Source organism: Micromys minutus (genome assembly GCF_963924665.1).
Source record: "Micromys minutus genome assembly, chromosome: 17".
In the NCBI taxonomy this organism is placed as follows: Eukaryota; Metazoa; Chordata; class Mammalia; order Rodentia; family Muridae; genus Micromys; species Micromys minutus.
Genome location: NC_137952.1, coordinates 36,728,020 through 36,754,139, shown reverse-complemented (window position 1 = coordinate 36,754,139; position 26,120 = coordinate 36,728,020). Strand labels below are relative to the sequence as shown.

At 45.3% G+C, this 26,120-nt stretch overlaps 1 protein-coding gene across 1 annotated transcript in view; it reads right to left on the bottom strand.

Moving 5' to 3' along the window:
* Positions 1 to 1,188: 1,188 nt before the first annotated feature.
* The window catches only part of TGM6 (transglutaminase 6), a gene marked incomplete at both ends in the record, with an annotated part of 65,132 nt that continues 40,200 nt past the window's right edge, over positions 1,189 to 26,120 (bottom strand). The window contains 12 exons of the mRNA XM_080930945.1: positions 1,189 to 1,342; positions 2,471 to 2,604; positions 2,863 to 3,017; positions 8,210 to 8,551; positions 9,769 to 10,011; positions 10,089 to 10,192; positions 11,358 to 11,496; positions 11,904 to 12,081; positions 14,158 to 14,286; positions 15,671 to 15,789; positions 16,486 to 16,728; positions 17,246 to 17,419. Of these exons, the coding sequence (XP_080787071.1) occupies positions 1,189 to 1,342; positions 2,471 to 2,604; positions 2,863 to 3,017; positions 8,210 to 8,551; positions 9,769 to 10,011; positions 10,089 to 10,192; positions 11,358 to 11,496; positions 11,904 to 12,081; positions 14,158 to 14,286; positions 15,671 to 15,789; positions 16,486 to 16,728; positions 17,246 to 17,419 (2,114 nt within the window). The remainder of the gene's footprint in view (positions 1,343 to 2,470; positions 2,605 to 2,862; positions 3,018 to 8,209; positions 8,552 to 9,768; positions 10,012 to 10,088; positions 10,193 to 11,357; positions 11,497 to 11,903; positions 12,082 to 14,157; positions 14,287 to 15,670; positions 15,790 to 16,485; positions 16,729 to 17,245; positions 17,420 to 26,120) is intronic.

Genomic DNA, 26,120 nt, shown 5'->3' with positions numbered 1-26,120 from the left:
GTACCACAAGAACCACAGAGCAAATGCTGTGTGTTTGCTTGACTTCCAATATAAACTCTTCTCATCTGTATTTTAAAAAAGGATTTATTTTATTTTAATTGCATGTGTTTGGGAGGGGGGTATATGTGCACGTAAGTGTAGGTGCCCACAGAGACCAGAAGTGTTGGAGGCCTGGAGTTGGAGTTACAGGATGTGAGCTGTTTGATATACATGAGTGCTGGGAACCAAACTCAGGCCCTCTAGAAGATCAGAAAGTACTCTTGACTGCCGAGCCACCTCTCCAGTCCCCTCATCTTCATCTGTAGCCAAGATTATGCAATTGTTGTTGTTCAACGTTCTTAAACTGAAGCTTAATTTTAATCTGTCTGTCTGTCTAGAAAATGTCAGTGCTGAATTTCATATCTGGTGTTGTAGTCTTCATGGCCCGGTTGTGTCTACTCGTGTCTACTTTGGCCCTTATTTCAGGTGCCTGTGTCCTGCTTTGACTCCACGTGTGACATCTACACAGTGCAAGACGTTTTAGTTCTGAGAAAGAGTGGCTGAGGGATCTGGGGTGGTCCTGTGAACTCCAGGATGGCCAGAGACGGAGTATGCACACGGTGCCGAGTTTAGGTGAGAACTCCTTTGTCTTCTTCAACTGTTCTCAGGCACTTTTAGCCCCATCACCCAAATCCAGAGTCAGTGTCTCCATTTAGGGAAGAAATACCTGTTACTTGAAATTCAGTGCTTTTTAAAGAACATGAGTTTGGGGGAACACTTGGGCGAACCACTTGGTTCTCAGCTTTGCTTCTGCTTTGCTTTATGGCTTCAGGAAGGCTCCTCTATAATGGGAGGTGCTTTGGCTTGAAGAATTCTTGGGTCCAAACATGACCAGGACATTTGAAGAGATGTTAGAAAAGCAAGAAGCGGTGAGTTTACCTGGGCTGAACTGGCAGAACTCTGGGGCCAGGGATCTCGAGAAGCTGGGACATGCCACTCTCCCAGCAGAAAGGTGACGAGAGTTGGAGGGTCCCTTTGCTCTTACATCAGCGACTTGTCCTGAAGGTGCCTTCATCCATGTGCTGGGAAGGACCTTGCCCAAGTTCTTGGAGGGCAAAGACAGAAGCAGGACTAACTTGAGACTCCTGGCTCTTATATGGGAGGAACGAACAGATGGACAGAATCCTCCCCCAAGATCCTCGTGGCCCATCACTTGGCTGTAGCTACATGGATGATCACAAAGCCCTTGATGTCTGGGAACTGTGAGCTGACAAGGTCCACCTGCAGCTGCCTTGGGCCACTCTTGGAAGGGGTTATGTTGAATTGGATCAAGGCCCTCTCCTGAGGCTGCAAGCTGGGCACCCTTGAGACAAGAGTAGGGGAAAAGCGGTCAGTTGGTCCTTTTTCCATGAGTCTAGCTTGCCAGGCTGTGCACCCCAGATCCCCAGAATCAACACTTCCAGCTTTTCCCTCCGTTTATCATGTGCACTTCTCCCCTGCAGCCACGTTAGTCTCCTTCCTCACTGGCTCTGAGCACACCTCCTACTTTCCTCCTTGACTTTGGCTCTAACATTCCTTCCATCTTACCACCTTTCTCCATCTTTTCCCAATGTACCAGAATTCTCTTATTAAGGAGACCTTCCCTTTGAATAAGAGATCTCTGCCTGGGAACCCTGTCTTTTTTCTCCAATCTAGAAGAGCTCCTCACATTTAGGGACCAACCCAAATGTCAGGACACCATGACTTCTCCCTCACACCATCCCAACTTCACCCAAGGGCTGTCTCTGGTACCTTAGACCATGAGACTCATTCCTTCTTCTTGTGGGAGCAGCCATCTTACTGTCCCTAAGAACTCCACATCGCTCAGAGCACAAATCAATATGACCAAGGGCTGTATGGATGGAGTAAATGTATGCATAAATGAATGTGTGGGTCAGTGAGGGAACAAATTTAACAATGGTCAGCTAGCTGGACAAACCAGTTAAAACTGAGCTGAGGGAATATATAACTGAAGAGTGAAAATATGAATCAAAGAGTGGGTAACGAATGAGTAACGGGCAGCACATGGGGATGCTGAGTTGGCTCAGAGGCTGCTTTCTAGAGAACGTAGGTTTGAGTCCCAGCATCGACGTGACTGCTCACAACCAAATGGAGCTCCAGATTCACAGGATTCTGGTTTCTTCTTCTGGACTCTCCCGGGGACCAGGAACAAACAGCACACGGGCATGCATGCAGGCATAATGCCCTTATACATAAATAAAAAGTAGACAAGGGCAGCAAGCAAACATGAAGCAAATGGGTAAAGACTGGAAATAGTAGCAGTATGTGCGAGTGGCAAATCTACTGTGTAAGTGAAATAATGGAGACACGGACAAAGGCTGACGTCATCAGCAGTAGGTGTGTCCCCGAAACCCAGAGTCCCTCCTGCTGCCTTCTCAGTACCTTTCGCTTAGCCTGGCCTGGCTTTGTCAATCAACAGCCCATCACTTACTCAATACTGAGCTGTCCTTGGAGAAGGCCACTGCCCTCTACCATCAGCACACAGTCCTTCACACTCTCCAAGAGGGGGTTGGTCACCAAGACTTCCACGGTGACTGTCACTCCTACCACCGCTGGCCCCAGCACCTGGAGAGGCAGCACCCATAAGTTATTCAGCATCCTCCTCATCCCTATCCTCCCTGGGTGGAGCCCATGGTTCTGGATGGACCAGAGAATGTGGGTTTATCTGTATTCACCCCTGCCTCCACACACCCTGGTAGACTGACACAGTCATCCTGACCCTTGAGAGATAGAGCTGGTGCCCAAGGCTCAGACCCCAGGTTTAGATGCCCTCCCTCCTCCAGCTCTGCCAGCAACAGAGTGGTAGATGTGGGCAAGAATTACCTTGATGGTGATGAAGTCCTCCAGGGTAATGTCCTTCTCCACCAGGAGTTTCTCTCCTTTACTGACAAGGCACATGGCAGCCAACAGGATCTTCTTGTCCTCTGTCAGGTCTTCTTTGTACTGAGAGTAAGATATTGTGACTGGGATCTTCTTCTCTGAAAGGTAGAGCAGTTGAGGGTGCTAAACTCAAGGCTCAGAAAGGTGTTTTTTAAAACCTGGATTTAAATCCAGGCCAGTCAGTACCGCAAGTCTTTCAAAGAGTGCCCAGACATTTGCACAAACTCTTCGTACTTATCCAAGATGGAAATGTTTGATAAACCATCTGTCCATCCCACTTGGAATTTATGCACTCTCTATTCTGTGATCATTATGTATCTGGTCCAGAAAAGAGTGAGATCAAACAATGGTCTTCAACTTATGGGGGCAACTCCCTTGTAATGTCTCCAAATATTGCTTGACCATGAATGGTCGGCTTTAGTAAACCCCACCAGCTATGGGTAGACATCACTGATTTCCCTTGTCAGTACTCAACTGGAATTTCCATGGTCTGAATGGTCTGTGTCTCTCCCTCATCAACCATGCACACCTTGCTTAGGCATGTTCTTCTTGTGTAGCTTATTATTATTGGTTCTATTTGTATTATTTTGACCATTATATATCGAGTGCACGCACGCGCACGTGTGTGTGTGTGTGTGTGTGTGTGTGTGTGTGTGTGTGTGTGAGCACATGCGCATGCTTGCATATGTGGCTCAGACTATAGTAAACAATTGTGTTGCTTTATTTTCCCTTCATTTCTGACCCCAGAAGCATTTGAGGTTTTATTTAAGGAAGATCCTTAAATGTTTCCATTAGCTTTGCATACAGCATGATGCTCTTATGTGCCAGGAGGTTGATCTGTGTATTAAGATACTATAAGGTACATTATTTTAGTAAATTGTCATGCGTTGCTTAGCTACTGAGAAGCTGGCTCTCAGAAACATGGTTGCCCCCCTTCCCCGTTTCAGACGCAAACATATTTGTCTTAAAGTGTCCTTCTAGGTCTAGGGATGGGCTGCCCAATCCATACTCTGTGACAAGGAGCAGGGGGAACAGCAAAATATCCCAAGAGTAAACCATGGCGTCTTTGAGAAGAGTTGGAAGGCAAACCATTTTCAACAGACATTACCACTGTTTTTCACGCAATCTGAAAGAGCTTGAAACGGGAAAGAGAAGTCACACGTTCAGCCACGGGACACTCAGCCATAGAGAGAAAGCTCACTTGTCAGCCTCACCTTCCCCAGTTGGTTTCTGCTGGATGTTTCTGCTGCTATTTGTTCTTTCATTTGGACACCTCTCCAGAGGGGACACTACTCTGTCTTGGACTTTCTTGACTGTGTATTCCAGCTGACTGCCTTAAATGGGCTTGCCCAGTTGATTTCTGCTAGATATTTAAAACGTTTTTTTTTTTTCAAATTTTACTTACTGTATAAAGTGTTTGAATGCCTGGTGTTGGCTGAGGACAGATGGCATCAGATCCCCTGGGTTCTGAGCTACAGATAAGTATGAGCCGCTGTGTGGATGCTGGAGAGTGAATCTGGGTCCTCTGGAAGAGCAGTCACTGGTCTTATCTGCTGAGCCATCTCTCCAGCCCCTTTGCTGGGATTTTTTTGAATGTCCTATTTGATCTCTCTCTCTCTCTCTCTCTCTCTCTCTCTCTCTCTCTCTCTCTCTCTCTCTCTCTCTGTGTGTGTGTGTGTCTGTCTCTGTCTCTCTCCTCTATTGCTTACCTAATAAATTCACTCATTTAAACAGAAAGTACACTGTTGTAGACCACTCTCTGAACTACACAAAACAGATGTTAATGTGTTTTCTGGGCTTCCTTACTTCACTGGATTACTATTAGAAGAATCTTTGTTACAACAATAATATTTTTGAAAACAAATTTTTATTAAAGGATTAAGGTGTGTTTGGAACCTGAAAGCACTTTCAGAGATAAACTAATGCAATTCTTAGAACCATCCCTGGACATTCCTGGACAGATGTTAGAATTATTATGTCCAACTTATAGTAATATAAAAAATAATGACCATATGGAGAGCATATGTTCATTAGATAGTAGGCATTATAACAAATACTTTACATTTATCATTATGTCTTTTATGGTCATAGGACACGGCTCTCCAAGAGTGGTCCTGGAACCAGCATTATCAGGAGTAACTGGAAACTCATTGGAACACAGATCCCTGAGTTCTGTCTTAGAGAACAAACATATTGGCACTAATGATGCTTGGGCAGAGCATTGGCACCAGTCCAGATCTCTGAGAAAGGCGGCCCCTCACATTGTGCAGCCCCTCCCCCAAGTCATGAACTCCATTCACAGTTAAGTAATGCTGAGACTTTCCCTCAGGCAGTGGCTCTCCACAGCACCTCAGTCAGCTGGAAGTCATAGGCAATTATTGAATATTCATCCAACACAGCACATAACACTTTTTTCTCAAACTCATATACATCATTCACTAAGATGGATCATCTTCTGTGCTGTCAATAACAAATTAATAACTGTATAAAATAAAAATAATGCAGCGTGTACCCTCAGACCATGGAAAGTCTAACAGAAGACAGTAAGGAAGAGAACTGGAAAACCTAAAATGCCAGGAGATTAAAGGATTTATTACTTTAAAAAAAAAAAAAAAAGGTCTTGCTACTTAACTCAGGCTGGCCTCGAACTCATGTTCCTCTTGCTTGAGCCTCTTGACCACTAGAATTATATGCTTGTTCTACAGTGTCTAGCTCAGTGCCCTTCTAAAAGAACACTGGCCAAAGAAGAAATATCAAGATATGTGTTTAAATATTTCAAACAAAATGAAAATAAAAATACTAAATCAGGAATGTCAAAAAGCAGTTCTGAGAAGGACATTTTTATTATGCAGAAGTGAAAAGGGGCAGATTTAAAATCATTAACCTAAGTGTCAACAGGAAACTAGAAAAATTAAAGTCAATTCATACCAGAAAAAAAAAAAAAAAAAAAAAAAAGGAATCTACAGAAATGGGCCTGGTGGCCTGGGTCTGATATCTTAGCTGCTTAGGGGGCTGAAGTAGGAGGACTACAAGTTCAAAATCCTGTTGGGTCTATAGGATGACTCAAGGCTAGCCTGGGCAAACCAGTGAGACTCTCAAAATAAAATGAAAAAGTGGAGGGACAGGGATGATGCACAGTGTGAAGTTCCTGCAAAGCAAAGAGCTCTACATTCAATCTGTAACATTACAACAACAACCAACCAACCAACCAACCAACCAACCAATCAAACATCCATCTAGCTATCCAACCAACCACCAACCAACCAACCAACCACCAACCAACCAACCAACCAACCAATCAAACATCCATCCATCCATCCAGCTATCCAATCAACCAACAACAACCAACCACCAACCAACCAACCAAACAACCAATCAAACATCCATCAATACAGCTATCCAACCAACCAACAACAACCAACCACCAACCAACCAACCAAACAACCAATCAAACATCCATCCATCCAGCTATCCAACCAACCAACAACAACCAACCACCAACCAACCAATCAACCAACTATCCATCCATCCAACCAACCATCCATCTATCCATCCATCCAACCATCCATCCATCCAACTATCCAACCAACCATCCATTCATCCATTCATCAAACCAACAAACAAAAGAGCAAAGGAATCATACAAAAAGAGAACAGTACAAAGGAAAGATAAAGGGAATAATAAGAATTAGAGCAGAAACCCATAAATGTTAAAGCTAAAAAAAAAGTCATTATTGAAAATCAACCAAACCTAATGCTGGTTCTTTGGAAAAGAAATTTAAACCTTTGATATCTATGAAGAGCTTATAAAATGAGCTATAATTTAATATGAATAGTGCACAGCATGGCAATATTTAATTAGCACTATGTTTTTCAAAAGGCAAACAGGCAGTGCACATTTAGAAGGAGAGCCTGCCAGCAGTCCTTAGGTAGGGGTGAGATAAGAGGCTATTTTTCTCTTTTGCCTTTTAAGTTCTTTAATGAATATGTATTATTTTGACTTCGGAAAATGCTAAAAGCCAGGAGATGCTAATTTATTCTATTACAAAGTGTTATTTTGCGATTTAGATTTTGTGAAAAGAAATGGCAATCAGAGCTAAAGAAGTGTGGCACTCCCTTCCTGGGTTTTTATGCCCGTTTAAGCCCACAAGGTACGTTTGCCAGGAGCTGGTCCAGAGGGTAGACAGCAATTAACTTTGGATCGCTGTATCCTTAGAATTCAGACAGCGTGGAGGAAGAGACAGGGACTGACACATGATACTCATAGACACACACAGTGCACACAGTTGGGAAGGATGTGGGGACAGAGACAGAAATGGGAGGCATACAGAGATGGGGAGAACGGTGACACATAGGGAGATGGAGAGGGACTCTATGAGTGAAGAGTCAGGTAGAGAGGATGAGTGAGGAGAGGGGAAATTAGGAAAAGGATGGGGCCCAAGTCACACAAGAAGAACAATGTGTTCCAGGCTCAGGAAGAACATCTCTGTCCGATTAACAACAAAAAACAAAACCACCACCAACGACAAAAACAAAAACCACCATCACCAACAACAAAACCAAAACCCACCACCACCACCAAATAACAAAAGACAAAAAACAAAACAACCCTCCCCAAGCCCAAAAAACAAAACAAAAAAAGAGAAAGGACAAGAAAAAAAAAAAAAAAGCAGAGAGGCCAGTTAAAATTAAGATTATTAAAAATCTTCAAAAGGCATAGGGTCATGATGGCATTTTGCAGTGAAATGCCAAGTGTGGATCTTAGGCGAATGCCCCATCAAGGGGATCCTGGAACCCTAATTCCTGGAGCCTCTCAAGTTCCTCTAAGCCGGGCTGCCAGGTATGAATTTGAACTCTGGGTGTGGGTTTACTTCTCCGAAGGATGGAGCTGTTGCTGGCATCTAGGATGCCTGTGGACATTAGGAAAGAGACACAGAGTGTCCCGGGCACTGTGTCACTGCTCCCACCATGTGCTTTTTTTTGGTCTGTCAAGAACCACATTAGTTGTGACGACTAGGGTATAGACCACCTCACCCTCAAGTCCAGTTTGCCACCTGTCACTTGTATTGCCATCATAATACAGTGAGTCACATGACCATGAATTCCTCCTCTGACCTTCAGTTTTCTTATCTGTAAAGTGGGGACAAGAGGCAAGCACTGGCTGCAAAGTTTAGGGCTATCCTTCCTGGAGATGAATGCAAATCTGGGAATCCCCCTCACGGCTGCTCCTCTCCCAGCCAGCCTGGAAGAGGAGCTACTGGCCAGAACCCACTACAAGTCCCCGATCTTACCTTCTAGCGGCCCCAGCTTCACGGCGTGGGATTCACGCAGGATCTCGGCCACCGGCTTGCGGGTATAGAGGATGGTGGCCCCGCTCACATTGACTCGGACCCGCTGGGCCCTGGCGGTGAGGTTGGTCAAGCATAGAGCCAGCTTCAGGTCCTGGCCGAGCACCGGTGGCTCCAGTACTTTGAACTTGCCAGTGATGCTGGGTTTGGTGACAGGTTCTAGGAGATCATCGCGCCAGACACCACGCACACTGGTCCTGCGGATCCGCCTCCTCCTCCCCCAGGCTTCCACGCTGAGCAGCTTCTTTACAGCTTTGGTGTACACCTGCCGTTCCTTCCGTGACCCTGCAGGGCGCCCTCACATTAGAAACAGGCTCTTCCGACCCAGGTCCAGGCTCTGTTGCTCTGGGAAAACCCACTAACTGCCACCACCTGAAAATTCCCACTGCTCTCTGAGGGCTCAGACTGGGAGCCCAATGGTCATGGGCTTTGCCAAATGTCCACGTTCGTCTCTCTATTTAAATACACATCACAATAGTTGCTATCACATCAGATCAGGACATTTCACACACAAAAATCTTTAGATTTTTCAGCATCTGGCAGTTGGGTGTCAAGAGACCCTATTGCTGTCATATAATGGGATGCTGACTTGGGGCCAAGGCCAAACAAAAAACAAAAACAAATCCCAGGATTTTACATTTTGAATTCCAGAAAGTCTCTGGAACGGAAGACAAGCACTCCTTGCCCACCAGCCTACCCTGATGGGATGGGAAGAGGACAAATGGGGGTGGGGTGAGCCCAGCAGAGGTGGTAACCAAGGTGATGCTGTCTGGGATATGTTATACTGGAGAGAATGGAGCCAAGATTTGGGGTGTTTTCAGCAGCAGGGTGACTGGTAAACATGGAACTCCCTGCCACAGAGGGCGGTGGCCCCATGCTGGTCTCACCCTGTTCACCGAGCCTCAGATTATCTGGGCAGGGGCAATACTGGAGGGACACACTAGGCGGACACAGCAGCTCTGGCAGAGACCCTGAAACAGACACACCCTCCTTCCTGCAACCCACTAATGTCACACTGCTCTGGTGTGTGTTCAGAGAGCAGCAGAGTCGAACTGATTCCAGTTTGAAGCGGCTCTTAGTCACTTGGCAGCGTGTCTTAACAAGCAGACACGGCGGACATATGGCCAAATCACCACAAACGCAGGTTCTTCCATAATCTAGGAGCTAGGCTGTGGCAAAGGCCAGGGAGGTGACAGAATCCAGTGGCTCTGACTCTTGGTTTGCACTGTGCCTAGTCTGTGTCACCCACTTGTGTCATCTCTACCTGCTACTGTCCCCGTGATCACTCTCTGTACGTACCCTGAGGAAACACCACTCGCACATGGAAAAGCTAACCCAGAAGAGGGGTGCAGCAGGCAGGGGGAAGGCAGACACTGGCGGCACCAAGGATGCTGAACCGAAGCTACTGTCGCCAACCTCACATCTGGAGATCTGGCCCCAGATCTTCTGTGGGCTGTCTGCAGCCCACAGACCGTCCTGGGGAGGCTGATGAAGGCCCTCACCTTCTGGATACTTGTAGAGGCCTGTGATGTCCACACGAGAGTCACTGCCCACCGCCTTGGTACTGATGCACCGGCCAATCTTCTTGGTGTCCGAGTACACACGCTCCCGCCTCCTGTCCTCGTGCCACAGCCAGGTGATGTAGTCTGCATTGACCTCAGCAAAGACGAAGGGGCCATCGTGGGCTAGATGCACATCACCCTCACGGATGGCAGTGACTGAGGCAGGGCCACACCGGAACATACCTGGGTGGCGGGGGGAGGGGGGATATTGTGAGCATCGTTCTGCTAAGCGGGGGCAGGATCCACCCAATGAACCCTACCTTCGCTCTCCTCTTGGGGCGTGGCATCCAGAACCTGCCAGCCATCATAGGATGAGCCCAGGTCCTGTCGTGCAAACCAGCTCTCATTCCAGACATGGAAATTCCTGTCAGAGACACATGGGCAAGGAGGCCCAGAGAAGGGACGTCCCTAGCAGACCAGTCAGCGCTGGGCCTCGCCTCATGGGTCTCACTTGCTCACCTGGTCTGACGGGCATGTTCACATTCGTGTGTGCATGTATGAATGCCACATATGAACAACCTGCTTTCACAATAAAGGTAAGGCCAAAGGTTTTGCCTCATGCTGTTCACACTCTGTGGCTAATGCAGGCCAGGCTGGTCTGTAGCTCCTCAGGTAGGCCAGGCTGAGCTCGGCTCTTCCTTTCTGAGCCCCTTGAGTGCTAGAACCACAATCATTACCGTGCCAGGCAAAAAGGCAGGATATCAGAGTAGCAACTGTTATGTGTGTCTTTACATATGTGTATGAGAGTGTATGCTTGTATGTGCATGTAAGCACATATGCATGTGCCCAAGTGTGTGCTTATGTGTCTGCACCCTTGCATAATTGTGTTTTTGTTTGTGAATATGTGTGTGACTATGTGTATATATAGCCCTGTGTGTGTGTGTGTGTGTGTGTGTGTGTGATTCTTTTGATGAAGAAGACAGACAGGGAGCCTCAAACACTATAATAAGTTCTGTGTAGTAAATTAGGAGCTTGTACCAGGGAATGGCTGCTGGAAACCTACTCTAGGTAAATGATAACTAAGATGAGGCCTGTATTCAGATGAATTAGCCAGACAAAGACCAAAAGGGAACAGTCTTCTGGGTAGGGGGAACACTATATCCAAAGGCCAGGAAACCGAAGTTCTTAGAGTGCTGGGAATTGGGAAGTGTGTTTATCTTGGGCCCAGCAGATGGAGGGTGGGTAGGGTGCAGACTATGCCGATGTGTGAGCCCCGGTGAGGCTGTCGTGACCATTCTCATCTTCCTGTGTTCACAGTGAGAACATGAGATTAGGAGCTGTGGTGTCACTTGCACAGGGTCACATGGGAAGCAAGCATCACAGGGAAACCAGACCTCTGCTTTACTAAGCTGGGATTAAGGGGCAGCGAAACTCCCCTGGGGAGGTCATTCTCTCGGAAAAATACATTGATAAACATCTGGGAGCTAAGGGAGGGGACAACATCAGGAGGGAATGTCTGTGTAAGAAGCGGAGAGAGGGACTGGACACTTAGAACTGGGCTGGGCAGCTCTCAGGGGCCTGCGACCTACCACATGCTGTCTTCTGTCAGGTCTTCCAGGGTTCTGCCGTAGGAGTCCACATATTTGTCCACACTCAGATTGCCGTCAGTGTCGTGGGCTGAGTTGAAGTTCGACACCACCCTGGTTGCGATCCCCAGGCACCTGAGGACTAGGAACAGAGGGCCGGCTGCAGGCTGCTTTGCCTCTCTGGCCTCAGCCTCCAGTTTCTCTACTGTGGACTTCCTCCCTCAGAACCACCAAGTCCTCTGCGCTCTCAGGGAGCTTCTGTGGATGCTACTGTCACCTTCATCTTGGTAGGCAGGCCCTGGGTCCACAGGACAATGCTATGTACCTTTCTGAGGGAACCTGAGACACCCAACGAGACAGAGGTAGAGGGAGGATTTACGCCAAACAAAAGACCAAAATGTCAAGTCAATGACCTGTTTGGTTCTTTTCTTCCTTAACCAGATTTCTGTTTCCTCTCCATTAATGAAAAGTGATTATAACACATGCGAATCGATTCAAACCCATGCAAATAAGGTGTGCATGTGTGCTTAGGAGTCTTTCTTTCCATACCTGTGCACATGACGCCGGCGAAGACCCAGCACTGACCGTATTTGACTGGCTTGTACTTGCCCTTGAACCACTTCTGTAGGATGGCCACACTGCCACGCCAGTTCAGTGGGCTGGTGCCACCGCCATATTTGCCCTGCCACTGGCCTTGTACCACTCCACGGTCATTGTTGCTGTTCACCTAAGCAGAGAAGGTCTAAGTCAGTCGCTGGGCAGATGTCTCTAGGCATCTCCTTCCATTGTAAAACCTTCCTCAAGCTTTGGAATCCCAAGTTAGTGGGGTCAATCTTTGCCTTCAAGTTGCCTGAAAATTAGGGCACTCTGCTTTCTTAAAATATTACCTGTGTGTGTGTGTGAGTGTGTATGTGTATGTATGTGTGAGTGAGTGTGTGTGTGTGTGTGTGTGAATGTGTGTGTGTGTGTGAGTGTGTGAGTGTATGTGTGTGTGAGTGTGTGTGTGTGAGTGTGTGTGTGAATGTGTGAGTGTGTGTGAGTGTGTGTGTATGTATGTGTGAGTATGTGTGTGTATGTGTGTGTGTGAGTGTGTGTGTGAGTGTGTGTGTGTGTGAGTGTGTGAGCATGTGTGTGTGAGTGTGTGTATGTGTGTGTGTGAGTGTGTGTATGTGTGTGTAGAATGTAGATCACATAATTAGCATGTGAGAAGCCTGGGCCTTGATCTAAACATCTCCCCATACACAAAATTTAAAAAGCCTACTTTTTATATTATTTATAATTTTCAATTATCTTCAATTTGGATAGTCTGTTGTCACAGTCACCTATGATTTGGGAGTATTTCCTGCTTTAACTATCTGTATGTTAGTTACATTTGGGACCCTTAGTGGTACTGGAACCATGGCTACAGTCAGGAGTCTGTTGAACAGTGCTGTACATCAAGCACTGTCCCAAGGATTTTATGTCTAGAGGGGTTAACTTGTTTTAACTCTGCAATGTTAATATCCTCCTGCATTTTTTTTCCAGAGGAGAAAAGTGAAATTCAGAGGTTAAGGGGCTTGCTCCAATTGATTAGCAAAGGTGTGATTCATGAGTTTGGATCTTAGACTTGCAGCCTGCGTGGTACTTTAGTCACCGGCTGTAGTCACCGGGCTGCCAGATCTGGGATCCTTCACTGATGCTGACTATCCCCCAACATCATTCTAAAGTCCTGGGGACTGAGGTCATCTAAGAAATACAACTTTACTTTTAGAATTCCAAATCTTCAACCATGACCCCAACATGTACGCTCTCTCAGCGGACCAGGACATCTGCTGTGAGACTGTATCTCCTAGAAATGACCTGGAAGCATCACTTAAATGAGCACAGCAGTCATCCACATGATAACATGCAAGATGGAAGTCTCATGAAGCCCCACCCACAGACGAAGAACCCCAGATAACTAAGAATGACTCAGGTCTTCCCCAGAGATGAGCTCCCTAATTTGTTATCCAGTACCAAGTAGTCAGCCCTGAAATCATATAACACAAGTAACTCGAAACAGACTAAGCAGGTTGTACTTATATATAATATACTTAAGCATTGTATGCACACACACACACACACACACACACACACACCAATGGGGGAAAAGGAGGCAATGATTTTGAGAGGGAGAGAGGGAAGTATTGGAGGGCAGAAAGAGAAAGGGTATAATGATGTAATTATATTTTAATTAAAAATAAAAATCAAATAGTAGGCTCTCTTCCAGCCTTTTGTGGTGTATGGCCCCTAGTTTAAGATCAGTTGAAGCAGTTGAAGTGGGTACTCCTTCCCTGGAGAAGTGGGATCTGGGCTCAGACCCTTTTGTCAGAAATGTTCTTGCTTTGTTGCTTTGATCACAGAAGTGAGATGGCTGGCTAGTCCCTGTTTCTAGTCCCCTCCAGCCTGGAGGCCTGAGTGAGGGCTGGGAAATCCAGCAGGCACAGGATGAGCTACCAACTGCCATAGCCAAAGGCTTGAGATACACGATAGTTCCGAATCACCCTAGGCATCTCTAGCCATTTGGGAACCCCAAGCCGAAACATTCAGGAGCTGGGGCAAGCCACCCTCATGGTGTCCTGCTGAATTCTTGGCCTACAGAATTGAGGGTAACACAGGGTGTTTGACAGAACAGAGTTTGGGCACGGTTAGTTATGCAGAAATGAAGAGAGCAAGAGGTGAGACTTAGTGAGACTCTGAGGGTGTGGTGCTGATACTGGCTTGGAGGCTTCTTGATGCAAGGATGCAAGGATGCAGGCTGTCAGGATGGTAATGGCTTTCTTACCATGGCACTGATGATCCTGGTGACATAGACTGGGTCATGGCGGCGGGACACATCGGTGGCTGGGTCATCCTGGTGACTAGGACTTCGGTCCAGGATGGAGAGGCAGATGTTCAGAATGTCCTCTTCAAACTGCTCCCAGAGAAGCTGTACTCAGAGGCAGAGCCTTATCCAGGCCCTTCCCAAACCCCACCTGATCTTTTGCATGTGTCTGTACCAGTTTGCACCAACTCCCTCTGGGGACATTAAAGTTCTTCTTCAAAGGGTCATCTTGGAACCTTCAACCTTCCCATGCCCTTCCCATGACTCCCCATGATGGTCCTTGAACCACATAACCATCTTAATGACACACTACACGTTTCTACATGTCTCATGTACCTTTGGGTCAGCTGACAACACTTAACAACTAGGGTTTTCCATGCACACTTCCTCTAAGAATCCGGAAGGTTCAATAGCCTTGGGCTCCCGTGGTGTAGAAGAAGCTGTAGCTAAGGGTGGTGACTCTTTAGCTGGACACTAAGCTTCGAGGGTATCACTGCTCTCCAATCCTGGAGTCCTAAATCCTCTTGAGCCTCAGCCTGCCCATAGGTGGACAGTCAAGTCCCAGGTGGCACCTGGAGCCTAGGCAGGCAGAGTCCAAGTAGAGTCTACACTCCCTTGATTTCTACTCCTAGTTGTTTGGGCTGCTCCCCCTCTCTGGCGGGGGCCTGAACCTACTATCTATCTATCACCCCAGATGTGAATTCCTTCACCTTCTCTTGAGCTGCCCCCGCTCTGTTCTGTGCATTTCCATTCCTCACCCGTTGGGACTGGTATTGTAGCTAGCCAGCCCTATGTGAGGACGTTCTGCGTCCTTGTGTCTGAACTGAACATACATGTCACTTTTCCTTGTCCTCCCTTGACAGCTGTCTGGCATTCTCCCCATTTTACGTGTTAGGAGTGTCTTAGAGAGGCCTGAGCACACACAATCTCAGGCCCCACACCAATCTTTATCTCTTAGAGAAGAGACTTGAATATCTGTGTGTTTTGGTGTTCGCAGTGGGCAGAGAACCAGTTGTCTTCAGATAACAGAGGGGCTCTCAAAGCGGAAGTCCCAGACTAACATGCCTTAGGTACGTGTCTAAAGTGCAGATTTCTGGGCCTGCCTCCATGCCACCTGCTATTTCAGGCCTCCTGTGACTCTGATGCATGCTCCTGCTTAACAGTCTCTGACTGAAGATACTTATATTTTCCACACAGAACTGGCTTCTGCTTCCAAACTGTATCTAATCTAGCTCCCCTTTCCAAGGGTCTAGGACAGGCCTTGGCACAGGAGATGGTAGCTGAGAAAATGGATGAATGGATTTGCCTGTTTTAAGAGTTGACCCAGCTTGTCCCTCTTAGGAGGAGGTGGGCAGATAGAACTCTCCTAGGTTGCCTTTACCAGCCCCCCCCCCCGAGCCCCGGTCCACCCTGTCTGGCTCTCCCCCTGAAATACCAGCCCCAGTCCACCCTGTTTGGCTGTGCCCCTGAAGACCTGCCCGTAGTTCCAGCCCTGGGCTCGGATGTGCTTCTCCACGCCTCGGAAGATGACGCCGCTGTCATTAAGCACGTACTCCTGCCTCTCCTCCTCTGAGTCCAGAAAGACATCATCCTCTGAAAAGCAGTCAGCAGACCCCATGTGGACTGGGGCGTTGTTCTTACTGTCCTGGGAAGAGCTTAGCAACAGGACAGAGTCTATTCTGTCTGTGTGACTGACCTGGGCTGGACAGAGCAAGGGCTTACTGGCTCCATGTCTCTCTCTGCTAACACTCACCTTTTCTGGATAGTTTCTTCCCCCAAGCAGGGCCTAACCCCCTGAATCCTGATATGATAAATGTTCCACCTTGATGCTAATGGCAACCTTTTATCAATGAACATTAATAAGGTCCTGGTCCTAGTTATCCCTTGCTGAGGCCTTGTGATGTGACTTGTATGCTGCAGTGCCAGCCAAATGAATTTCTGCCATGTCTACAAGCGTTAGGTCCTGTTGTTCCCACCTTGCAAGGATTTTCACCAAGGGGATGCAGTTAAGTATACCCAAGGACACCCCACCACTGCTGCTGTCACCGCTATAACCCACCCTTGAGCCTTTTCACTTTTTCTCAGCCTCTGACTGGTCTCTTACATGAGAAACTTTGAGCTTCCTGCCTCTCTCCAATGGCTCTATTGTCATGCCTGATTTTGGGGACCTCTGCCTGATCCCAGCCCTTGGCTTTTGACTTCCTATCCCTTGACTTGCTTCCAACCCCCACCTCCGCGCCTTCCAACCACAGCTGGGCCTGCCTCAGTCTCAGATGTGGCACTTCCTACCTGGGCACCAGGGATTGAACAGGAGAATAAACTGGCCCAGCTTTCGGTCACTGTGTTTCCTTCGGGAAGAGGCCCTGGCACTCAGCAGGTACCGGCCAATGACCGCATTGGAAGGGCTCAAGAGGCTGACAGTGATTGTCTTCTCTGTCTGTTCCTCCTTGGCAGCTGTCCAAGTGTCACCGAGTTCTAGCTCTGCCGTTTGGAATATGGCTTTGGTGTGGAGAACCTCAGATGCGTGGGGTCCTGCAGGGAAGAGAAGGGATCAAGAGACTCTGTCTCCTTAAAAAAAATGTTCATTTAGAGAAGAGGAAAAACTATAGGTCTAGAAGCCCAGTCTTCATCCCCCAAATGCTTCAAGGCTGTAAAAGGAGGGACTGGTTGGTCAAGCTCAGAAAGCCCTGGAACAGAGTAGGCACCTCTCAGTGGTCCCTGCTCCCAACCATCCCTTGGGCAGAGGAGAAAGTGGTCATTGGCCTTTTATCTGGCTGGAAAAGCAAAGAAGAATTTGGATTCCAAAAGTGTCTATTTTCCATGCCTATAACAAGCCCTGGATTCCTTCTTATACATAAGGCTCCAGAGAGGTCACCTTGCCCAGCGTTTCCTACCTTTTTCCTGGAGACTGTTATCAGAGGCCCCCAGGATTGAACCCACTTCCCAGAGACTCATTTCTTCCTAAAGCCCAGGCTCCTGACTGAAGGATCTCAAGTTACTGGTTGTAAAATCGGCAGTCTGTGGACCGCCGGGACTTCTGGCCAGTTACCTGTCTCCACGGTGAAGATGAGGGCCTCCTCGTTGTCCAGGACTCTATTCAGATTCAGGGTGAGACGGAATAACTGGCCCCTTCGAACCACCAGCTCAGGGCAAGGGTAATCTTGGGTGTGGTGAGCAGCACCATTTTCTGAATGCTGCCAGTCCACCTTGGTGATTCTGACCCCTGAGCAGGAAGAGGAGAGAAATGGGGCCGAGCTTCCGAGGCAACTTCCTCTGTACCTGACTCTGCCTTCCGTATGCTTCATTCTGCCAGTACAAGTTCATCCGTTCATGACATGTTATCAGTCCTTGTTATCAACAGTACTTAGACTTTTTGTGATACTAGGCCTAGAATCTTAGTAGAGGGAGGCGTATCTCTGTGAGTGTGAGCCAGCCTGGTCTACATAGTGTGTTCTACATAGTGTGTTCATGGGCTATGTAGTGAATCCCTGTCATAAAAGAAAAAAAAAAAAAAAAAAAAAAAAAAACCAAGCCCAAAACAAACAGCAAAACAAACAAAAACCAAAGAAACAAAACAATCCAAAATAAACCAAAGTCCCCCTATACAAACAAAGTGTACAATTTTGAAAGTTGGGACTAGAATGTAGTTCCTTGTTCAGACTCTTCTAAAATTTTTTTTTCCTGTTGTTTGGAGATCTGTGACAAGCTAAGGAAATGCCAAGAAAATTCATCTGAAATTAAAAATAAATTTCAATAAGTAGGTTAATTCGTACCTACAGAATAGACCAGTGCTAAGTATTGGTATCATAGCCTTTGCATCCGTCTGGTGCTGAGATAGAACAAGAGGGGCACACGGTGGTCCTCAGTGGTAGTATGGTGACACTCAGTGCTCATGGGTAGAGTCTTGGTGCCAGCTACAATGGTCAGAGTCTAACCTGATGGTTTATTGGATGAGCAGCTTTCTATTTGAACAGTCTGTATCTTACTGTCCTTCTCTATGGGATGAGAACTATGATGTCACAGGAGTGGTCATGAGGACAACTTGTCATTTAGAGCACTCAAAACACGAGGAATAAATAACGATTCATCATTATGTTCCAAATGAGCAGGGACATCACCTGAGTTGAGTCCACACTTGGCTAATTACTGTTTAGCCATACATGCTGTTAGGGGCACAGGAGCTGAAAGGACAATGACAGAAGGACAGTTTAAAGAGTGACAAACAAGACATCTTTGGGAGGGTAGCAATGGACATAAATCTTCAGTTGATAAAGCCAGTCTAGGCGACAGAATGATGAATCTGACCTCAATCCCAGAATTCTTATTCTTTATCTATTGGAGGTCTATTTGTTTAGGTATTGAGTGTCCTACTGAGTCCTGGGGACCTAACTGTCTACAGTGAAGCTCTTTTCTGCCACATATTCCTGCCACCAAGATGTTGCCCTCAGGCACGTGTAGAGCCAAATGGAATTCTCTATTGCAGGATATTTGATCACCTCAAGAGTCTGTTGTTGACTGGGGGGGGGGGGAAATCTGTTTTTAGTTCTGGTGTGGCTCAGTCTCAGCACACACCCTTAATCCCAAACCATGAAGGTAAAGTTAGTTTGTAAAAGGAAGCACTCATATTTGAAGGTGATGGCTAAATGAGTGACAGCCAAAGTGATGAATCAGAGAAAGAGTTGACAGAACAGGACATGCCCAATTCTTACCCAAACAGAGAGAAAGGAGAGGTGGCTCAAGAGAGAGCAAGCAGTGCAGAGAAAGAGTAGAGGCAGTTTTACCAGGACAGTTGTACAGAGACAGGTTGCAGAGAGAGAACAAACTAGACACAGGTGAAGACAGAATGACCCAGAGAATGAGAAGGAGCCAGAAGATTAGAACATATTTTGAGGCCAAGCAGAAGCAATTTGGTCAGAGGCTGTGAGAAAAGCCAGATTGAATAGCATCTTGAAGAAGAGGCGTTTTAGCTAGAACAGCTGAGTTGACCAATCTGCCATAGTTCAGAAAGAACAACAACAAATAAAGGGTGAGTTCATTAGCAGCAAGTCTCAGAGGCTGAAAACATTCTAGGTCTAGATAAAATTATACAGAGTCTAGAGGCTTCGAAAATGACAATTCCATCAGGCAAATAAAAGTTACTTTTTACATCTGGCCCCTAACGTGATTGGAGAAAGAGAAAGTCCACCAACAATGCTGAAAACAAAGGACATTTGGCAGAAGCACCAAAGAGGGCAGGACATCTGACAGAAAGTTGCAGAGGAGAAATTTGCCTGAGATTGTCTCCAGAGGAAGCATCATTTCTTTGAATTTGACTTGGGAAACTCCAAAGAAGCAGTGGGACCTTCAAGCCCAGAGTGAGGAATGACACAGGGCCTCTGAGACAGTAAGCAACAGCCAAAACCAATTTTAATTATATAGACATACTTTTCCTGGATTAATGAAGGAGCGAGAGAAAGGACTGATGGAGCTGACAGGATCTGCAATCCCATGGGAAGAACAAAATTACCAACTAACCAAACCTACTACAGCTCCCAGGGACTAAAACACCAACCAATGAGTTCACATGGAGAAACCCATGGCCCCAGGTACATATGTAGCAGAGGATAGCATTCTCTGGCATCAATGGGAGGAGAAGCCTTTGGTCTAGCAAAGGCTTGTTTTCCCAGTGTAGGGGAACACCAGTGTGCTGAGGTGGGAGAGGGTGGTTGGGAGAGGGAGCACCCTCATGGAAGCAATGGGAGGGGAAGGGAGATGGGATTGTGGGAAGGGGATAACATCTGAAATGTAAATGCAGAGAATAGCCAATAAAAAACAAACAACAACAACAACAACAAAAAACAAAAACAAAACCAACTCCATTTCAGATCTCTTAAACCAACGGTAGGAGTTAAAAGGATAGAAAAATTACTTGAAAAAGCCCCTTTCTCTTTAAATTGTATGTTTATTTTTATGTGTTGGCTTTTATGCTTGGTAAGTTATAACTTTGTTGGGGCAGACCCTAAACCTTGTTTAAAAAACAGACAAACAAGTTATTCTATATCCCAAGTGTGTTCTGCAAATAAAATAAACAGAGGAAAAAAGAGAGTGACAAGAAGAAAGAAAAGAAAGACAAAGGCATTGCTGTACTCATTACAATTTTAACCACTGGAGTGAACCCCTTCCTTCTCTCCAATCTTTGTATTTTTTTTTTCCTCCAATAAAGGTTGAAACAATAGCTGTGCAACAAGAAAAATAGCTATGGCAGTGTGGAGTCTTGAGAGACAAAAGACAGGAACCGGAGGAGAACAGGAAGTGTGTAATTGTGAACCCAGTTTCTAATGAAGCCAAGGATCAAGATAGACAGCGCGTAGACAATGCTAAGAAGCCCGGCTTGCTGGTGTGGAGCCTGGCATGGAATGCAAGTGCCTAGAGTGTTTTGTTTATGTATGGATTCATAAAGATCTATTTCACCTTGATAAACAGAAAGGGGGAATAAGATCAGCAAAAAGGCACTAGATTATAGAAAAAAAAAACTGTTGAATTAGATTAACCTGTATACTTTAAAAATGTTTTAACATTAGAATGGAAGTCAGGCTATGTGTTATATTGAGGAAGAGTTTCCCCCCCCCCCCTGTATTTCCACAGGTGGTAAAAGACTACGGATACCATCAAAATTGATAAAGATCCAATGTAAGTATGAGAAGCTTCCATATTAGAGGCACAAGGAAGGAAGAGACAAAGACAGCAACTCAGACGAGGAGAGCTGATCCCTTTTGCAGAGAGGAGCAGCTCAGCAAACTGAGTGAAAAAGAACAGATTGCTGGTCAGACTGAAAGCCTCGATGTTGGAATGAACTGAAGACAGACGATCAGGACGGTGCTATGAAGGGTCATCCCATCGACAGCTCTTCATACGGACACTCAGACTGTTAAATTCATGGTACTCATAATTGCTTCTGTTGTAAAAGTTACACTGTATACAATTTTTTTTTTTTTTAAGCTCAAACAAAAAAGGGAAATGTTGCAGAATATTTGATCACACCGTGATTGTTTAGCAGAAAAACCTGTTTCTAGTTATGGTGAGGCTCAGCCTTAGCACACACCTTTAATCCCCCTGGCTGGAATACAGACACACCTTTAGTACACACTTTTAATCCCAAACAATGAAGCTAAAATTAGTTTGTAGAAGGAAGCACCAATGTTTGAAAGCAATGTCTAGTTGAGTCGCAGACAAAGTGACAAATGGGAGAAAGATTTGACAGAGTAGGATACGCCCAACTCTCAGAAGAGAGAGGAAGGGGAAATTGTAAGAGGGAGCGGTGCAGAGAGATAGATAGATAGATAGATAGATAGATAGATAGATAGATAGATAGAGAGAGAGAGAGAGAGAGAGAGAGGTAGTTTTATCTGGACAGCTTTACAGAGACAGTCTTGAAGAGAGAGAGAGAGCAAGCTAGACACAAGTGAAGACAGAGTCAGAGAAAGAGATGTAAAGTTAGTATGAGGCCAAGCAGAGCAATTCAGTGAGAAGCCTCGAGAAGCCAGATTGAATCCTTCAGTTCAGAGAGTAGTTTGAGCCAGAACAGCGGAGTTGAGCCAACGAGTTAGAGCAGAAAGAACTAGAAAGGGTGATCTTATTCAGCAGTAAGCCTCAGAGGCTGAAAACATTCTAGACCTAGATAAGGTTGTATGGAGGCCAGAAGCCTTCCTGGACTAGGCCTATGTTAGCAGAAAGAGGCAATAAATCTCCTAAATGACAGTTACATCAAGAGAATAAGATACTTTTACAATCCTCTGAAGCATGAACCAAAATAAACCTTCCTTCCTTTATGTCAGGTATTTAGTTATTGTGGGGCTTTCTAAGAATGTTCTGTCATGAATAATGACACTGTTTGAGTTGACTTTGATCCCTAGTACATCCCACAGGAGCAAGTCCTCATTTGTAGTTGTCGACTCCATGGCACTTTATATGTTGCCTGATCAGAACGCCATGTATTCTGACAAAGTTGCAATAAGTTAATTATAGTGAACTAAAGTTGACTTTTATTTACCAGTTATAGTATAATCAGAATATAACAATTTAAAAATGATAACTGGACTCAGTAAGGTGCATCGAATTAGTTTCAAGAAATTAGTAACAACAGAGTATTAGTAATATTGCTCTTTAACCATTTTGCTTGTCTCAGAGTTTAGCTGTCTAAACTAGAATTACTATCTTATACTTTGTGCCAGTTTTTTCCTGTTGTCTTGATACAAACTATAGTTATTTGGGAAGATAGAACCTCAACTGAATAATTGCCTCTGTCAGATTGGTCTATGTTCCTATCATATCATATCATAATTTTCTTCACTGTCTGTTGATATGGGGGGCCCATCCCACTATGGGCAATGCCATCTTTAGGCATGTGGGTATGGGCTGTATAAGAAAGATAGCTAAGCAATCCAGGGGAAACAAGCCAGTAAGCAGAGGTATGGTCTCTGCTTCTGTTCCTGTCTCTGGGCTCTTGACTTGAGCTCCTGCTTTGGTTTCCCTTGATGGTGGGTTGTGACCTGAATTGTAAGCTAATAATGTAAACCATTTCCTTCCCAGGTTTTTTTCCCAGTGTTCTACACAGCAACAGGAAGTAAATTAGGACATGTGGTTTCTGCGAGTCAGCAGTTTGCTCAGTGCTCATCTGGCCAGTGCATACCCGGAGTTCTTTATGGGCTCAACCCCACATCAGCTGTTCTGGACTTTCTGGAGGACCCACTTCCAATGAGCTTAGCTTACATGACTGGAGACGTGGTTCTAAGTTGAGAATTTTAGTTTTTCTCTACATGGGACTCTCTCTGAGATTGACTGTCTAAGTGTCTCATACTTGGGACATACGGTTTCTCTCTAGGTAAGCGATTTAAGAGACCAAGGAGGAGGCTACAAAACCCCTTGCCTTGTGAGCTAAGAAGTCTCACTGTTATTCACACCACATCCTGGTACTTTTGGCAGTTACCACAGCTGCACAGATTCAAGGAGAGGAAGCATTCTACCTCTTGATGTATCACTTATATTTTAAAAAGAACATAGAATGTGAGAAATTTAATGATATGATATGAAATTAAAATAATATTATGGGTTAGATATAAAATGTACATCCCACCCCCAAATGTGTTGGCAGCTCTGTTCCCAGCTGGTGGTGCTATTTTAGTCCTGGTGGGGAAGGTCCTGGAAGCTTTAGAGGTGGGCTTTAGGTGCAGAACATAGGTCACTCACTGGGTGGTATATGAGTTCTTGGGAGTGTCTTGTCCTTCTGTCTGTTTTTATGGGGTAAAAATATCCTCCACCAAATGCTCAGGCACCACAACTTTCTGCCCAAATGTGGTAAAAATGTCATTCTAAGTGAATCTCTCTCCCTTTAAGTTACTCTGTCAAGTATTTTGTCATAGCAACAAGAAATGCACTAATAGAAATGCCTTTAAATAGTTGTTTCCTAGCGACAGGTACCTGGCTTCTACATCTAAGTTGTTTGGTGTACACAGAAGGAATACACTAATTGTGGGCAGAGACGCCGAATAGGTTTTATTTAGTTGGACTTCCTGTGAAACAGTAAGTATTTTAGAAATGTTGTCTTCTTTAATCTCCATGAACCATTTGAGGGATCTCTCATCTCAACCTCGTAAATGGGAACAGGAAGAGTCACAGAGCTTTGCAATCAGTGGGGTGCGGACTCAGTTGCTTGAGCCTGTGGTTTTATAGAACCCATCTTCTCTTCTACCTTTACTTTTGACTCCACAAGCACCACCCAGAAATCCAAGACTCTAAAAAACATAAGAAGAGCCTGCATCATAGGCATTAGAACAGTGGTTTGGCAAGTGTCATGGTCAGAAGATAGGTGTGGAGATTTCAGGGAGAAATGTCCCCCATGGTCTCAGGCATTTGAACACTTGATTGCCAGTTAGTGACACTGTTTAGGAAGCATTAGGTGGTATAATCTTGCTGGAGGAAGTACGTCATTAGAGATGGGCTTTTGGATGAAACACCTTGATCCACTTTTGAGATCATGTTCTCTGCTTCATTCTTGTATTTAGAGATGTAGGCTCCCAGTTCCCTACTCTGGCTGCCATGCTTGCTGCCATGATTCCTGATGTGACAGACCCCAACATTTCTGGAACCATAAGTCAGTTAAACCCTTTCTTCTATAAGTTGCTTTAGGTAATGGTGATTTTGAAAATCACCATAGAAAAGTATCTAATACAGAATAGGTAATACAGAAATTAGTACCAGAGAGTGGCTGTTGCTGTGAAAAACCTGACCATGCTGTTCTCTAGGAAGAATGTGGAATACTTTAGACTTTAGACTAGAAAAGCTGTTGAATGTATAAGCAGAGATTGGGCTGTTCTGGAAGAATCCCTGAAGACAACATGCTGACTGGAATGTGGATGGTAGAGACCTAGCTCAAGAGATTTAGGAAGGAAGCAAACATTTTAACAGCAACTGTGCTAGAGGCCATTCACATAATACTTTGGTGAAGAATCTGTCTGCCTTCTGCTCTTATCCTGAGGACTTGCCTGAAGCTTAATTAAAAGTGGAGAAAATTTCAAGACTGCATGATGTTGGATCTCTGGTATGGTGATTTATAACCCCTATGCAGGTCTACATTGAGAAAGAACAAGTGTGTCAAAAAGAAATACAAAATGAACAGTTTGGAGAGAAAAGGAGCACTAAGGTACTTAATGTTATAGCTAAGGCACGTGCTAGAGGAGAGGCTGTAACTGTTGAGGAGAACAGAACACTTACAGAAAGGTTTGCTTTGCACTAAAATAAAGGAAAAGTACCCTCAGGGAAAGACCCCACCCAGATAAGCTCCTATTCTGTGAAAGAGCACAGCATTTCTTTTTCCCAGAAAGGAACTGAACAAAAATGTCGGTGCTAACGTGATTCAAGGGACAGAGTCTGTCTCACACTGGATCCAGACTTGGTAATGTTGATCAAATAGTGCTGGCTTTATGGGCATGAATTATAGGAGTAGGTTATGGATTATTCCTATATAGTTTCAGAGATCTGAGGCTAGATAACAGGTAGCAGAGGATTTTCTGAATGAAGGCCCTGAGGGAGAAGAGGCTCTCATAGGCTGTTACATTAAGCTTTGAAAGTGAAGTCTGGATTGCAATGAAGATCAAAGATATTGGAGATGTCAGAGCCATGGGTCATTTGTCTAGGAGACAGACAGACAGAGAGAGAGAGAGAGAGAGAGAGAGAGAGAGAGAGAGAGAGAGAGAGAGAGAGAGAGAGAGAGAGAGAAGAGTAGACCCATCTAAGTCCTTAGACAGTAGACATGGAACTATGGACTTGATGTTTTCCTAACTGGGTTCTGGTCTTGCTTTGGTCCCGAATTTCCTTCTGTGTCCCCATTCTTCCCTATTGGGATGGTAATATATAGTCTCTGCTAGTATGTGTTGGGAGTATGTAATTTGCTTTTTTATTTTGCAGGGGGTTACAATTAAAAGATTGCTTTCAGTTTCAGAAGAGACTCCAGACCCTTTAAACAGTGTTGAAACTATGAAAGACTTTTGGAACTTCTAAAGTTACATCAAACACATTTTTTTTTTTTTTTTTTTTTTTTTTTTTTTTTTTTGCATTATGATATTGTAACAAGCCTATGGGGACCAAGAAGTGAAATGTGATGGCCTGAATAAGAAATGTCCTCCATAGACTCTTGAACATTTAGCCACTTGAACATTCGGTCCCTACTTGGTGTTTCTGTTGTGAGGGAGTTTAGGTGTGGCCTTGTTTGCAGAAGTATGTCATTGGGGACAAGCTTTGTTCTTTGAGCATCTGGGCTTCGTGCTCTGGCTGCCAGGCCTGCTGTTTGCTCTCATCCCGCCTCATTGTGATGGGCTCTTATCCCTCTGGGATAGTAAGTCGAATAAACTCTTCCTTGTATAATTGCTCTTAGTTATTGTATTTTAGAA